This window comes from Anarrhichthys ocellatus, unplaced genomic scaffold, assembly GCF_004355925.1.
Source record: "Anarrhichthys ocellatus isolate YVR2014 unplaced genomic scaffold, GSC_Weel_1.0 scaffold47, whole genome shotgun sequence".
NCBI lineage: Eukaryota > Metazoa > Chordata > Actinopteri > Perciformes > Anarhichadidae > Anarrhichthys > Anarrhichthys ocellatus.
In genome coordinates this window covers 2,333,037-2,349,718 of record NW_022280077.1, presented here as the reverse complement: position 1 = coordinate 2,349,718, position 16,682 = coordinate 2,333,037, and the positions used below count along the sequence as shown (strand labels likewise).

The 16,682-nt window shown below is 44.0% G+C and overlaps 1 protein-coding gene across 3 annotated transcripts in view; it reads left to right on the top strand.

Moving 5' to 3' along the window:
* Positions 1-713: 713 nt before the first annotated feature.
* The window catches only part of dop1b (DOP1 leucine zipper like protein B), a 20,699-nt gene continuing 4,730 nt past the window's right edge, over positions 714-16,682 (top strand). For 2 of the 3 annotated variants that reach the window (XM_031869426.1, XM_031869428.1), the window contains exons 1-31: positions 714-959; positions 3,082-3,259; positions 3,857-4,038; positions 4,137-4,307; positions 5,015-5,204; positions 5,370-5,468; positions 5,789-5,912; positions 6,005-6,114; positions 6,829-6,940; positions 7,031-7,151; positions 7,277-7,396; positions 7,662-7,770; positions 8,135-8,371; positions 8,465-8,775; positions 8,867-9,270; positions 9,353-9,624; positions 9,714-9,866; positions 10,016-10,116; positions 10,614-10,804; positions 10,910-12,503; positions 12,797-12,890; positions 12,966-13,157; positions 13,345-13,467; positions 13,571-13,705; positions 13,837-13,892; positions 13,984-14,088; positions 14,719-14,785; positions 14,890-15,037; positions 15,838-15,920; positions 16,002-16,111; positions 16,192-16,341. In XM_031869426.1, the coding sequence (XP_031725286.1) occupies positions 3,122-3,259; positions 3,857-4,038; positions 4,137-4,307; positions 5,015-5,204; positions 5,370-5,468; positions 5,789-5,912; positions 6,005-6,114; positions 6,829-6,940; positions 7,031-7,151; positions 7,277-7,396; positions 7,662-7,770; positions 8,135-8,371; positions 8,465-8,775; positions 8,867-9,270; positions 9,353-9,624; positions 9,714-9,866; positions 10,016-10,116; positions 10,614-10,804; positions 10,910-12,503; positions 12,797-12,890; positions 12,966-13,157; positions 13,345-13,467; positions 13,571-13,705; positions 13,837-13,892; positions 13,984-14,088; positions 14,719-14,785; positions 14,890-15,037; positions 15,838-15,920; positions 16,002-16,111; positions 16,192-16,341 (6,002 nt within the window). In that variant the 5' untranslated portion in view covers positions 714-959; positions 3,082-3,121. The remainder of the gene's footprint in view (positions 960-3,081; positions 3,260-3,856; positions 4,039-4,136; positions 4,308-5,014; positions 5,205-5,369; positions 5,469-5,788; positions 5,913-6,004; positions 6,115-6,828; positions 6,941-7,030; positions 7,152-7,276; positions 7,397-7,661; positions 7,771-8,134; positions 8,372-8,464; positions 8,776-8,866; positions 9,271-9,352; positions 9,625-9,713; positions 9,867-10,015; positions 10,117-10,613; positions 10,805-10,909; positions 12,504-12,796; positions 12,891-12,965; positions 13,158-13,344; positions 13,468-13,570; positions 13,706-13,836; positions 13,893-13,983; positions 14,089-14,718; positions 14,786-14,889; positions 15,038-15,837; positions 15,921-16,001; positions 16,112-16,191; positions 16,342-16,682) is intronic. The other variant, XM_031869427.1, reaches the window with a different exon arrangement.

Here is a 16,682-nt window from a genome sequence, read left to right as displayed (position 1 = left end):
ACAAAGAACATGGGAAAGAGTTGCTGCTTTGAAGGTGCAGAAAGAGCATAGTTCATATTCAAATCAGAATCAATTTAGCCAAAAAAACAACAGAGCAAGAAATCAAGAGAGTTTTACAGGTTTACTCAATAACTTTGGCTCATTTTTTGAAACGGTCTTAGAGTTTTCTAAACTGTAAGTGCAATTATCACAACTGCTCCATGGTACATCACAGCTTTATTGCATCTCTGCAAATGGTACTAACTCAGCCAAAAGACTTTATCCATGCCTCAAATGTGTCAGTAAATTGGCCATTGCCAAAAAAACATTGTCATAATTACATATTTCACAACAAAACTGGTCAATATTAAGACATTATTTTTATTTTATTTGCAGAGACAAAAAAATAAACGACAAAAATGAATGAAGTTAAGGCTGTGTTTTGAGGTTGCAGTGTAGTGTGCTTGTCATGCAAGTATCTGACGTAAAGGTGAGAGGATTGTAAACACTGCACATCTTGGATTATACCAAAGCCTGAGGGGAAGTGCACGGTGGTGTCCACGTCTCGATTTTAAAGCTGCACGTAGAGAAACTGGTTTATTTCTGCTCCAGGCGAGAAAATAAAATAAAATTTGAGTGAATTAACTTTGTGGCGACGGTTTAAAGACAAACATCTCATCTATGACTCCCCCCCCCCCCGCAACACCCCTTCTCTACCAGGAAGTGAACCTTTCCGTCGGCGTTCGGCTCTGAATCAGCTGAGTTTGACGATTCCGCCCCGTTGTGGCTGTCGCTCCGTGGTACTCTTGGGATGTTTAGTGACACACTCATCCTTGGCACAAACAACAGGTCTACCACCTCTTTTCTTTGAGCTACGTAGGCGTGGAGGATGCACCATGATGACCGGGCTGTCGCGTCTTTGAGTCGAACTGCTCTGAAGCGAGGGTCGCTCGGCGCATCTTGGGCTTGTTTGTCAGTCGGTGAGTCATTGATGCACCTGATAGCTAACGTTAGCTAATTGTTGTTTACCGGGGTTGAACGAACGGTACATGGTGTCTTATTATAACCACAATAACATATTATTTCTTCAGGAAACGTTGATGTTTAAATAGTGCGTTAACGTTGCGTTGTTTTATTTGCTAGCTAGCAATATCTTATATATTCCCCTAGTTTCAATTATAGTATTGACGAAAATGTGCATATATGCTAGCTGCACACATACATTTTTACATTGCACTAACTGTAAATATATCTTCCTTGTTTCATAGTCTTGGAAGCAGTTATGATGCAGTCTGAAGTCGTGCAGTTACATAATACCCTCAACTCTAGTGATGCTACAGTATATTCACAAGCCAAAAGCTGCAGCAGCCAACTGTCATTTGATTTGAGCCACAGTTGATGTTGTCTTCTCCATCTGCCATGTCGCAGCGATCAGCGTCACATTGAAGTCTAACAGCGTCACATTGAAGTCTGTGGGGGTGTCAGTCAGGTGATACAGTTTATAGCGGGGCCCTTTGTGTGCCATAGTGCGTGGGTCCACCCTCAACGCACACACACTCCTGCCCAACAACATCTTGTTGAAATGTTTTTTATTGCACTTCCACAATGAGGAAGTGAGAACGTGTATTTATTTAGTTCTGCTTGGCCCACACGATTGCATAACCTCCAGCTGTCACCTGTGATTAGGCTGAATTTTAAGGATCCTCATGAACTTGAAGGGTGCAAACAAATAAATTGTCTCTTTGCAGGAAGAATTGTGGTCCATCTGAGGAGAGACATCTGAACAGGGTCTGTGTAGAACAGCACAACCTAACCCGGGGGTAGTTTGCTATGTAGCATGACTTGTTTTTACAGATTCTGTCTTTTGTTGATTTACATATATTTATTACATATTTTAGTCAGTAAAATGTGAAAAATGGCTACTACAAGTTAACAGAGACTTACGTGACATCTTCACATTGCACATTATTTTGATTGAGCAACAAAGAACGCTCTGTGTTCAGTTTTTTGGGGGTCATTTTTCAACTTAAACCAACAAATGTTGGGTATTTGTATTTCATAAATGACTCTGAAGACTAATCATCAATTGAATTTTCATTGACTAACATTAATATTAGTTTTCTGTCAAGAGTTTGATACTTTCACCACGAATACAAAGTCACCCTTCACGTGTTGGTGGGTTTGTCCATGATGGTAAAGCTCCTCTCAGCTCAGGGAGTCCAGATGTCTGTGGTCCTCTAATCCTGCCTCTACTCCCCGACCCATCTCTCTATGTGGCTTAATTCAAATCCACTACATGCACGTACACACACACACCACCGCCTTTGCCATGTTCTTGAAAGTGAGAAAGCTACTCTTTCTAGATCATGTAGTATATTTACTGTTGGGCACTTTGTTGTGTTTTTTTTTTTTTGCCTGTGTTGCCTAAAATAAGATTATTTTCCAATTTCTACCTCAATGCATTTTTAAAGCCAAACAGCAGACAAAGTTAACGTATGCCAGTGGACATAGTGGAGCTTTTAGCTGCTAAAGTGCCAGACAGGAGTTGGTGGAGATCAATATATTGGACTTGTATTCATCAGGTGGCCAGAAACGCAGCTCAGAGTCAATGCTAATGTTGCTCTGCTGGATGTGTGCCACGAGAACACCATAAGTTGATCGTATGTCAATGTTGCCCCAGGTTGCCCTCAAAGAGCCCAAAAAAACCTGTAAACGCTACTTTAAATGTCACCGTGAAGACAAGAGAGAAACAAACTGTGTCGCTTTGTGCCCAGTCCATAACTTGTTTTTCTCTGGAAGTGCGTGCATGATCACACAGTTTGTGTTATCAGGAACTCCTCCCTCCTCAGACTGAGAGACAGGTCAGTCAGATAAACACTGACCGGTCATGAATGAGGACATTTGTAGTCTACGAGCCTTTATTTATCAGTACAGAGCTAATTGGCTAATTCTATTAGCCAGAAACCTCCTTCAGAGGCAGAGGGACATCCAAGAGGCTGCAGACAGACTGATAATATCGCAGCGCTGATTGTTCTTGTGAGTTTGATAAACCTACTCTCTTGCCAATAAATAACCCTCTTGTTTGTTTCCCCTCTCCCCCAGAAATATTGTGCTGAACATGCTGGGATCAGACTGACGTATCATGGATCCCGAGGAGTTGGAACTGCAGAATGACTACCGCTATCGTAGCTATGCAGCGGTCATCGAGAAGGCGCTGCGAAACTTTGAGTCTTCGAGTGAGTGGGCAGATCTGATCTCGTCCTTGGGCAAGCTCAATAAGGTACGTTATGTTGTGCTTGATGCCTGAGAAATACTGTAACGGCTAATATCTTCATCTGGATGCTCCTAGTATACAACTATAGAACTTTGGTCTATTTTTTATGTTGATTGATCTGAATTCACTGAAGCATTTGCAGGTTTTTTTTTGTCGTCATTTTGCGGGTGTCAACTTCACAGCTTGTGAGTTTCAGTTCTCTGTACTTATGAGGAAGTTATTGTCTCTCTCTCTGTCTCTGTCTCTCTCTCTCTCTCTCTCTCTGTCATACACCCTTATTGCTCAAGTCTTCTACCTATTTCTTTTGGGAAATGCATGTCACTTTTCTTTTTTCCCTTGCAGAGCATGTGTTTACTTTGGAGTGTCTGTGTGTGTTAATGCAACAACATTGGTCCTTAAAGTACAAAGAGAATGTAAACAAAAGTAGTTATGTTATACATGATATTTTAATAGAACTATATGCTCAACATCTCTTCCAGTGTGCCTCTGTAGGTTAATTTATTTTATTTGAGGGTTATGCCAAATTTTACCTTCATATGTAAACTATTTGTTCAGTGGCCAACCCAGTTTTTTTCATTTTTTTTTGTTGTCTCTTTCGTTCAGGCCCTGCAGAGTAACCTTCGCTACTCCCTCCTGCCCAAGAGGCTGATCATAGGGAAGCGCCTCGCCCAGTGCCTGCACCCGGCTCTGCCCAGCGGAGTACACCTCAAGGCTTTGGAGACATACGAGGTCATTTTTAAAATCATTGGAACAAAATGGCTGGCCAAGGATCTCTTTATTTACAGGTAAAGATGAATCTGTTACTGGTTTAAAGCGAGCGCTAGCCTGATTATGTGTGCAGCTTTTGACGTTATAACTTGTGTGTGTGTTTTTTGGTTTTCAGCTCAGGATTGTTCCCACTCTTGGGCCATGCAGCCATGGCAGTGAAGCCTATACTGCTGACACTGTACGAGCGTTACTATCTCCCACTGCAGAGGGCTCTGCTGCCCAGTCTTCAGGCCTTCATAACAGGTCTGCTGCCAGGGCTGGAAGAGGGATTGGAGGTTTACGACAGGTACATAGCGCATACTGTTTTGTCAGAAGAAATGTTCTCAAGCTGTTCTTCTATTCTCATTTATAAATTTAAAGGATACGTCTGACAATATTCATATTTCTCTTATTGTCAACAAATCCCATGAAAAGGCCAAAACCTATAATTAATTGATCCCTATTACAAACATATAGTCTCTGTAGCCAAAGCCTTATTCATCTGTGCTATAAGGCTCCATTTGTCTAAAAATAATTGAAAACACATCAAATACCCCCACCGTTGCACTGGGTGTTCCTTCATTTTGATGAACATGGGCACTGTAGTTTATTTTGAGTCAACCCCACGTACACGATCCTGCTATCGTAAATACTTTTTTCTCCTTTAATGAAAGTATACATGAGTGAGTCACTACAGAAGCCTCAGCTTGCGGGCTGAGAGCCACAGACGAGGTTGGGAAAGTGGGAAAGTATTAATTTTCTCAAGTTTTTGTTGACAGCCTTTTTTATAACAATATGGCAAACGAGCAAACCTTAATATTTCTAACGGGAGCTGCTTGCTGTGCCTTTAGGCACTTCTGTACTGAAACAACAGAGGGATTTTATCAGAATTGATCGGTGTGACATCACCAGCCAAAGTCAGCCTGCCTCTCGGAAATATAGATTTATTAGTGGATGTATTGTTGGAACACACGTCAATGGGTTGTCTCTATTTTGTCATCTCTCTCTGTCCAGGACCGATGCCTTGCTGTTCAGGTTGTCACTGCTGGTGGGTCAGCAGGTGTTCTATGGTGCGCTGTGGGGCAGTATGCTGGTTACCCCCATGGTGCGACTACCTGCCTCGGTCTTTATAGTCACACATTTTGACTGCAAGGCTTCTCTGCGCCAGCAAACACACATGCTAGGCTACGACCACCGACTGGTGGTGAGTGTCTGTGTTTGTCTTACTTCACATTTGATCATTATGGGGATATTGTTGTCACTTTGACATATTTCAGTTTTGTTTCAATTTAGTTCAGCAATCTGCTCCACCAACATCTTTTGTTATCTGTCTAAACCTCTGAGCGTCTTGGCTTCTGTGTGTCTTCAGATGAAGTCAGTGTGTCTTTCTCTGCAAGATTCAAATGTCCTGGTGCAGAGGAACATGCTTGAAATCCTGCTCTACTTTTTCCCTTTTGCTGCGTGCCTGGTAGGTACACACTTAAACATACTCACTTCCTGTTTTCCGGGACAACATCTTTGGTTCCATGTGATCTAAGTAAAATGCAAAAATCATTAGATTCAGATTATTGAGGGGGGAAAAAGGAATTAATCTGTAATTACAATGATGTATAAATATCTGTGACTGCTGCTTGAAACTATTGAGAATTATTTTTTGTAAGTTGTCTCTAATAATCCTTCTTTTGTTTACCTTCTTTTCCATTAAACATACGGACTGTCCTGTCATCGCTCTCCTGTTCTTTCTTGTTGTTCTTCGGGCAAATATTACTCTGTGTGTTGTTGGTTTAGGACCCAGCGGAGGCCAGTATTGCCATGAGTGGTAAAGACATGATAACAATGGTATCTGCAGCCGCACTTACACTTCTGCGCAGAGACATGTCCCTCAACAGACGCCTCTACGCCTGGCTCCTAGGTGCTGATCATTGAAGTACATTTCAGTAATGGATGACCCACTCAGTTTCCCAGTTAATTCAGTACTGTTTGTCTCTGTGTGTGTGTTGTCAGGGATAGACAAAAAAGGAGGAATAGTGGCACCACATCCCACCCGCTCCACCACCAAAGAGGAACACACCTCCTTTTACTTCAGCACATACTCAAGAGATTTCCTTGTGCAGGTAACTCACTCACAGCACACACAAAACCTAAAAATACATAAATATGGGTTTATTTTTAGTACAACCTGATTCGTCAATGTTGTTAAAGAAAAAGTTCGACATTTTGGGAATTACACTTACTCATTTTCTTGCTGAGAGTTAGATGAGAATATTGATGCCGTTCTCACGTTTGTACAGTAATTATAAAGCTACAGCCAGTAGCAGGTTAGCTTAGCTTAGCATAATAACTGGAAATAGGGAGAAACAGCTTTCCTGGCTCTGTCCTAAGGAAACACAATCCATCTATAAGTACCTCTTAAGCTCACTAGTTAAGACTTTATATATTGTTTGTTTAACCCATAAACAAGTGTGAAAATGAGACTGGTTGTGGTTTCATGGGGGTTTATGTTTGTCACTATTTCCCGGTCGGGAGCAGTGACTTATCTTGTTGTCACATTGAGGTTCCAGGCCACCAGAGGAAGACTCCAGAAAGTGACTTGACTTTTATCTAACTCTCGACAAAGAAAGTGAAGAAACATATTCCCCTAAACTAACAAAATGTCTAAACTAATCTATTCCTGTAATGATGAACAGAGTACATTTAAGCTTGGACAGTATTTGAGCAGAAGCATAATGCATCAAATCTTGGGTCAGGTGTGTCTGTTCGAAACGTGTACCAATGTATCTTTTTCACCTGTTTCTCTTATTCTCATTTGTTTGTTTCTGTGACTTCAGGCTCTTATTAACATCCTACAAAAGCAGGATGTGGAGAGCAACCCCGAGAGTGTGATTGGGTACCTCAGGCCCTTTCGCATCATCATCAGTCTGCTGGATAAACCAGAGATAGGTAGGCAGCACACAAACGTGGAAATACTGAATTAATTGATCCGCCACTCTGAGCATGTTTCACTGTGATCATGACAACGTCTCTGCACAGGTCCAGTGGTCTTGAGCAGTGTGTTGTTGGAGGTGGTCCGAGCCTTCTACAGCTACTGTCGAGAGATGCTGGGTGAGGAAAACATCGCCAGCTCAGGTCTCTCAGGCAACCAGCTAGCCAGGTAAAGAGCAATAGATGACAGGAAAGATGCAAGGATATTAATTGTTGAACTGAACATGTGACAAAATTGCAACTGACAGATATGAGACAAAAAAAATATGCTTTTCTTTTTGTTTTCTGAAACAGTACAATAAAAGAGAATAAAAATGCAGCAGAGATCATAAAGACGGTGAATATGCTCGTGACCTCCATGAACAAAGAATACCTGTGGGAGTACGTGACCCGACGCTTCTGCACTTCTCTCAGGTATCCCAGGAATGACTGTGACATGGAATCCTTATTTATGCCGACTCAGAGACATGCAAGATTATCGGGAACAGTCGGCATTAACACAGTGAACAATATTGTCTCAATAATGTGAAAGAAAGCCAATCGCTGAATTGAATACATTGTTTCCGTGCAAAGTAAGCATTGTCAAGAACACAAATGAAATGTGCGTGCTTTCTTTTTTTACCCTCGAATATCAACCAACAATGATCACTGTTTTTAATTCTCCTTCTTTACCCAATAGTGACAAAGATGACCCACCAACATCTCCTCGACAGGAGCGCAATCACCCTGCTCCGTCTATCACAGAGATGTCCAATCTCATCATTTTCCTGCTTGACGTTCTCCCTCTGGTAAACGACTTACACACACATGCACACCTTTACTTCCCTATTGTGAAACTAAATTGATGCAGTGAATCGTGCTAATAATAAAATAAGTGCTTTGCCAGAAAAACACAATATTGGGGCTTGATATTTTGGAAAATTCCAACAAATACTACAAAAGTAGACATTGAAAAGCAAATTGTTATTATTTTGACAAAATAGAGAAAAATGATAAGCTTTTACTTGGTTAACCATTTTTGCACCTCCTGGTACTCAGTTACAGTAAAGTCTAAGCAAATATTATCTTTCATTCAGCGTTCAAGTTTGACTCGTACACACAAGTTTGTATACACTAACGGTGTGTTTTTCCTGTGTGTTTATTGTCCCACAGGAGCTTCATGCTGACATCCAGTCCCAGTTCCTCCCTGAGATGTTGGGCACCATGCTGGGGACCCTGCACAGCCACATGGACTTTGTTAGCATGGAAGATGTCACACAGGGTCTACGTGCATGCTTCAAGGTGCTGAGCAAGATCCAGATGCCTGTAGCTGATATGGACATTGAGGCAGGGGCACAGACAAAGGACATCAAGTTACAGTCACCAGAGGAGGAAAGCAAAAAGACTCAGGTTAGGCATTTTACTGTCTGTGCCAATGTGGTTTATCTTTCATTTATGTTTTTGATGTTTTGACTGTGATCATATCAACTATACCCTATCTAGGATATAGAGAAGGAGGGAGAGAAAGATGGCACTGTTGGTGAGTTTAATGGTGACCGTGGAGATGAAGAGATGAACAGAGATGGAGGAGACGAGGCAGAGCTTGCAGATGGTATTTACCCAACACTCAGGTCTGAAGACAGCGGATTGGGCATCAGCGCCTCAGCTTCAGAGCAGCATCTCCCACCAGGGATGGGGAGGAGGGAGGAGGAGAATGTAATTTCCAAAGAAGGCAAAGGAGTGTGGAGGAAGGGAGGCAGTGTAGACACCATGACCCGGTGTCTGCAGGACATCCTGGCCTTCATAACCACGAGGTGAACTAATGAGCAATCATCAGGTTAACCATAACCTACATGGACTTCTTTTATAAAGTGTGATTTCTAAATATTTTCTTCTATGTTATAGATACCTGCTGGTGCAGGTGGAGGATGTTGGGGGACCGGAGGAAAGACCCCAGCCTGACCTAACTGTGGCTTCTGTGGAAGAGAAGACATTGTTGGCGGGCATGGGGGGACATGAAATTAAAGACAAACGGACTGAAATGTTCACTCCACACAAGCTTAAATCCCGCCCTACATCTGACGCCCAGCTCTTAGCAGACCCAACAGAGAAGAAAAAGGAGCATAGGCATTTAGGGTGTCTGGACTGGGCGGCTGGCTACATGCCCCGTGGCAGGGCAGAGATCTCTGAGGCCTGTCGACAGGCCTTCACCGCCGCCTGCCACCTTCTGCTGGAGGGTACCACTTTCCCTGTCTACCTCACTGAAGAGGAAACTCTGGTTCTCCACAAGGACATGTTTGACCACACAGGTCAGCACATAGATAGTTATTTATCGAGCTGAGTTATTGCTACTGTCCGCTACGTACTTTTTTACGTTTTGGTTTTCCACAGATCGTGACGTCGACAGCTTGCCAGTGTGGTTGAGGTCCTTGATGACACTGTGCTGCCTGTCCAGGGACTACAACATCCAGCACACTGCAGTGTCTGCCTTGTTGGAACTCATCAACCACTCACAGTCCCTAGCGCTGGTCATCCAGGACAAGCACAGACGCTACCAAGGATCTGACTCTAACCCTCTGAGTGGGCGGCTGCAGATGGTCACCGTGCCCCCCATCTACCCTGCTCTGCTTCGTGCCATAGAGGAAGGCACAGATTTCTATCAGGTCAGGTTATTAAAGGGAAAATATTGCTGTAACTCAGAGCTGTAGTGTAAATGCAGTATTCATTTACTATCCTTTCTGCTGTGACTCAGAGGGTGTCCCAGGTACTGTGGAACCAGCTGGACACGGAGCGGAGAGAGCAGCACATTTCCTGTGTGGAACTCTTTTACAGGCTTCATTGTTTGGCTCCATCAGCATCCATCTGTGAAGACATCATCTGCCAGGCGCTGTTGCACAAAGACAAGGTGTGTAATAGGCCTGCACACACGCTGAACACATTTGAATGTTCTCCCAGCATTCGTCAGTTTATTTGCCACACACAAACGGAGCAACTAGGAAATGCAACAAGTTAAGCAAAACAGCCAAATGTTTGCCTTGTGTTTGTCTGCCCCAGGCCGTTAGGTTGGAAGCACTACACCGCTTCACAGTTATATGGCACCTGACCCGGGAGATCCAGACCAACAGCACCATGTCTCCCAATCACTCCTTCGATCGGTTAGTACCTAGTTTAAAAGTGCTGACAAATGGAGCGTAGTGTCTTTATTCATGTATATCACTGTCTCTGTAATTCTTGAATACTGTATATTCTGTCTCAGTACTCGTCTTCTGTAGCTTACAACATCAACATATGTGTCAGTGCTCCTCTGATAGTGGATGAACCTGCTACACAAGGAGGCATTAGTGTCTGTGCAAAGATGCAAAGTGAGAACGTCATGCAAATGTCCAACAGCGTGCGGAGTGAAACAATTGCACTTCTGTCACAACAAATATGCAGCAGTTAAAAACTGGCCAAATGCCTGCTCTGAATACGTAAAATCTGAATAAAACGTGAATAACATGTTCAAAAACTGCAGATTGAATGAAATCTGAGACATCGCCTCCTTCTTTGTATTATTCCTATTAGACTGATGAAGGTGTGAGTTTCTCTTTGTGTCGGGATCCTTTTATTTACCAAATCCGACTGTTGAAATGTGAGTGTGTGTCTCTCTCAGGACTCTGTGTGTGGTGGTGGACAGTCTGAGCTGTACAGATGGCTCAGTAAGTGCAGCAGCTCAGTGCTGGCTCATCAGGGCTCTTTCCCTCAATGATGTGATTCGGGTGCTGGAGCCTATTCTGTTGTTGCTGCTTCACCCGTCAACTCGGCGCTGCTCCATTCAGAACATCAAGCAAAATCTCACTGCTGGTAAGTGCTTTTGTCAGCGTAATTTGCATATGCTGTGTAAGTTCAAATTCCTATGAGATGAACTTCTTTGGTTTGGCTGTATATGTGTTTTGTTTTTTCTTAAAGGTAACCTGAAGGTTCTAAGCCACAGAAGCCGAAGCTCCACCAAAACCTCCGGGACATCTGCAGATTCCATGTCAACCGAGGTCACCACCTTAAATCTCATGAACATTGTGGACCGGGAATCCCTGTGGGCAGAGTTTGACGGTGGCTCAGAGTTGGTCAAACCACCGGACACTTTAGTGATGTCTAGGAGTGAGAGTGAAGAGACGGAGGGGGAGGAGGAGGGGGAGGAGGAGGAGCCTGAGAGTGAGAGTGAACACACCGAGTCAGCTGACACAAGTGGTGCCCAGGTGTCCACTGAGAACTCCAGCTCGGGCTCTGTCCCCTACCGCAGCGTTGAGGAAGGAGGTGTGGTCAACGGCCTGAGGAGGGCCGAGTCCGAGCACACGCAAGCCTCTGATTCACTGTCGAGTGAGGATGAGGAGGATTTAGAGCTGGAGGCCATGGCCAGGTCTCGCCTGTTCAAACAGGCGCGAGAGAAGAGAGAGGCCATCGACTCTCTGTTCCGCCATGTGCTTCTTTACCCTGTGGCAGGCGGCTGGCGCCATCTGATCCAAGGCTTGGCACTGCTGGACAGCCTGCTGCGAAGCAGTGCTGAATGCCGTCTGGTGAATGCCCTCTCCTACACTTCTCTGGACACGAGCTCTGCTGCACATTTAAACCTGGTGTCGAACCTCCTGCAGCGCCACCAACAGGCTCAGGACGGTCAGGGCTTCTACGGCTGCCTGCTCTCCCCTTCCTCCTCCCCCTCAGTGCCCCCATCCTTGCTCATTGAACTGCTGGTGTCCTTGTGCCTGCGATTCCTGCGCTCTCATTACCCTTCCTATCTGAACCTGGGTCCCCTTGACCTGCAGGGGAACAGGGAGGTTCAGGTGAAGAGTGTGGCGGTGCTGACCCGGATTGTGAACCAGCTTGGCTGCATGGCGCGTGGACAAGAGGGCAATGGGGCCGGCGTGGAGCCCATCCGCAGACTCCTCTCAGGATGTAAAGTGCAGCAATATGCTCTGCTGACACTTTCTGCATCCATGTACGTCAGCCAGAGGGTAACGGAAAAGGGACCATCCAAGGGTGTGGAGCTGCTGGAGGAGCAGGTAGGCCTGTCTGAGGAGAGTCTGGTGAATCTCGGAGCAGGAGGCGGACAGGAGCAGTACCCCTTACAAATGGAACTATTGAGACTCCTCAAGGGTCTCATCGTCCTGGAGTCCCATCTGGGGCCTGGTGGTGCCGTCTCCGCAGCTGTGTCGAGTGGAGCATCTGGGCAGCCCGGGGAGCCTCGCGAATCCCCGACTGCCACCACCCCGCTTGCACGCGAATGGCAAACTGCAGTTCTTTTCCAGCAGTCGATCAACGCAGCCCAGTACGTCCAAAGCCACCCCATCACAGCCCAAGGAATGTTCGTTTCTGCCGCGGCCAGGGCTCTGCAGCCGCAGTACGGCTATGCCATGCACCCCCACTGGGTGTCCCTGTTGTGCTCCTCTCTGCAGTACTTGGGTCGCTCATTAGGCATCATTGTGGCTCCACTCATCAGTCAGATCTGCAGGAACTTAGACGAGCTGGTCAAGCTTTACGAGCACGATGGAGGAAAGACGAATCAGAGGTAGACGGAGCACCTCCGAAAAACAGATCTCGCTGACATAGTTTCGTACGCTGTTATGATAATATAGTCCTTTTTTATTTTGTTTTATTTCCAACTTCACAAGCACAATATAAAACGGTACAAAGACACACTGCTTAGTTCGACAATAGTTTTTGTAATTCAAGAAGTTAAGCAGTGTTATTGGTTATATGTGCCAGTGTGTGTCATGGCTGGAATCTAATTTGATATCATCTCAAGTTTACAGTGAGGATATGATTGTGCTTTTAATTTCATATATGTTTCTGTCCTCTGAGTGGTAGGAGGGAAAACATTGCTCCTGACTACCCTCTGACTTTGCTAGAAGGCCTGACCACCATTACACACTTTTGTCTACTGGACAACAAGAAGGTGAGGAACAGATATTTACCTCTTATCTGTATGAGAATGTACAAACCCATTTTGCTCTCTCTTTCTCTCCGTTAGTCCTTGGTTGCCTGTGATCCTGTGGATGTCCGTAATGCACGCAACGCTGTGATTGAGGCACTACCGCACATGCTCAGTAGCATGGCATTGTTATGGGGCGTGGTCATGAGGGAAGAGTTTCAGAGGCGGGCATTGGACACCACCCAGAGCAGCAGACACACTTCTGCCTCTGTCTACTTTAAAAGCACTAAGGTGTGTAGTGTGCTACTTACGTTCATATTGTCTTTGTTTGTTTTATGTCAACACAAATGTATGGAATAATAGATCTGTGTCATTTATGGTGTTGGTTATATCCTGCACTCACACATCTTCTCCTTTTTTTAGCCATGTGCATGTGTTATAATGGAAAATGTCATCTATTCACGGTGTGCATGTTTAGATCTTACGGCAGCGGATACTGGAGTTCCTGGTCCCTCTAACTGGGCTATATGGCATTCAGCTCATGGCTTCGCTAGGAGCAGTGTGGAGCAGCAGAAGGAGTAAAAGGAGACATAAAAACAAAGTAAGAACTGCAGCGTTTATGGAAACTGAGAAAGGATAGTCGCGTCTAGCTCACTGAAAGGCTTTAGAGCGGCTTGCATTCATCACATCCCTGTCTTCTTTAGGTTTTACCAGTGGCCAGTGAGTCTCGTCTGACCATTGTGGCTCTGGTGAAATCACTGCACACCTTGCAGACAGATGCAGTCCTACAATTGGTCAAGGAGGTGGTGAAAAAACCACATCAGATCAAAGGAGAACAGGTACAGAAACATACATGCATACATACACACACAGCTGCTCAAAACATGTATTCTGGAGGTTCCTGAGGTCAATTTCCCCTAATTTCCTACCATTTTTTACTGGACTTTTTTACTGTACTTCTCTCCATCAGAAGTCAACCCTAGTAGATATCCCCATGTTACAGTTCAGCTACGCCTATATCCAGAGGTAAGTAGGAAATACAGTGTGAGTCTCCACCTTAGGTTTGATAAGACTATTCTACAAATTGTATTCATAATATATATTGAAATCTATGTAGCATTTCAGCTCAGACTCTGCAGGAAAACGTGGCTCCTCTCCTCAGTTTGTTACGGGAGTCTGTTCAGCTCAACCTGGCCCCGCCTGGACACTTCTTGTTGCTGGGGTCAGTTTTTAACACATTCACTTCTTGTTCAAGGTTTACGGTTCATTTGTTTGTTGTCATTGTACAATACAGGGTTGCACAACCAAATGCAATTGTAGTCAACAAACAAAACAAAAACAGTAGTGCATTACTGTGGTGCAGATAAGGCTCGCCAAATCAGTAATCTCTTTTAAACCTATTTTTACAGAGGCTTTTATATGATGTCGTCGCTTTACTGCTTTATTTTTATTTGTTGAGTTTACTAAATTATTTTGTTTATTCATTGTTTTATTTTTATCGTATCGATTGTTTGTTTGTTATTTCATTTAATCTATTATACTGTTATATCCGGGTTATTATTTCCTTGCTTTTGCTGCTTTGTCTGTCAAAGCACTTTGTAAACTCTGTTTTTTAAAGAGCTATGTAAATAAAGTTATTATTTATTATTTTTTAGGAATTTGATATGTAAACAGCAGCGACAAAACTACTCTGATTAGTAGTAGTAGTTCTATTGTATTACAGAATACTCTCACACAGACGGTATCGGGGCCTGCAATGCACTGCTATCTGTATTTGCTCAAACATGTTTGTTAACATTTGCCGGTTTTCTTTTGGAAAATCTGATCCTCATCAACGGTTTCTGTCTTGCAGAATACTCAATGACGTTGTCAATAGGCTCCCTAACCTGGACAATAAAAAGGACACGAGAGATCTGCAGGTATGCTGCATGTTGTGTTGTGCTAGCTATGATTTGAAATAGCGAGGCAGTGCATGTGAGATGCTGTGGTGATGATTGATTGATGGCGACATTATCGTATGCAGGAGGTGACTCAGCGGATCCTCGAGGCGGTGGGTGGGATCGCGGGGTCGTCTCTGGAACAGACCAGTTGGCTCAGTCGCAGCCTTGAAGTCAAAGTTCAGCCGCAGGTGTGCCCTGAAGCAGACCAACTTGATGACACGGAGTTCGATGGTAACTTTTACCTTACCTTGTCATATCTTTGACAAACGCGTGCAGACAATGACCATTGACCTCGTATGCGATTCCCATCCACTGGTTGAGGATATGAACCCAGGGGATCAATATGGCGCTCTGGCAGATAGATTATGGAGCTCACAAATCAATACTTAAAGGGATAGTTACGATTTTTTTTTAACCCGGGTTGTGTGAGGTACTCATCCATAGTCAGCCATCTACTGTAGGTAATACACTATCAGCAGGCAGGACTACCAGCACTGTTGTCCATCATGTCTAACTGACCTATCAGGCTGTCCTTTAAATACTAGGAGTTGTCTTTGCTCCGCAGCTGATACAAGGGATTCTTTCTTTATGGTATCCCTTAAAAACAACCTCCCAAGATAGAGCGTCCGCTCATTCACAGTTGAGTCATTATTTCTTAAGAACATGTTGTCAGCCGACAGGATGACTTCAAAGAAAAGACAGTTACTGCATTTAAACAGTGCTTTTATACTACACTCTGAGTAAGAATGTATTCTCCAAGTGCACCCTTTAAACCCCAAAGTAACACAATGCCTGACATCAAGGTAAAGGTGTGTAAATATTGTAGGTATAGCGCACGGGTCATACAACCCGTATGGGGCCTCGAACGGCAGGAGGTTCTTTCAAAAAGACTCACATTTGTCTTCTATGGTGAAACATTTCTATCCTAATTGTCACCTGATTGCATATGCACATGTTGCTCACTCCCGGAATTATTACACGCTTGGTAACGGTCACAAGTGAACCCTGTATTCTCTTTACTTCCTTGTCAGAGTCAGTGGCTCAAGCTAGCACCATGGTTTCCTCTTCGGCTCCCTCCATTTACAGCGTCCAAGCTCTTGTACTCCTGGCTGAGGTAGGTTTTATTTATGGTGAGAGAATGAATGAGAGCCTGTTTGTGCGTTTGTATTGTTTGACACGTTCTCTCACTGTATAGGTCTTGGCACCACTTCTGGACATGGTATACCGCAGTGATGAGAAGGAGAAAGCGGTTCCTCTCATTTCTCGCCTCACGTACTATGTTTTCCCTTACCTGAAGAACCACAGGTAACTAGTGTGCAGCACTAACAGTTTTGGTCTGTTTGGTCTCAGCGGACTTCCTTTCACTTGTGCTTTCTTCCCGCTAGTGCCTACAACATGCCCAGCTTTGAAGCGGGTTCTCAGCTGCTGAGCAGTCTGAGTGGGTATGCCTATACCAAAAGGGCCTGGAGGAAAGAGGTCTTTGAGCTCTTCATGGACCCCCTCTTCTTCACTATGGATGTCTCCTGTGCTCCCAGGTTAGTATGGTTATTTGTTAGAAACACACACACACACACACACACACAGAGGACTCATAATAACTTATTTTTTATTTCTTAGTGACAAAAGCATAATAATCAAAGATACAAAATCACGTAAGCAATGGCAGAACAAAGAGAACAGATATACAGTTGTGTGCAAAAGTGTTTACCCCCTTCCTGATTTCTTATTTTTTTGCATGTTTGTCACACTTAAATGTTTCAGATCATCAAACAAATTTAAATATTAGACAAATATATGTGTGTATATATATGTGTGTATATATATGTGTGTATATATGTGTGTATATATATGTGTGTATATATATGTGTGTATATAT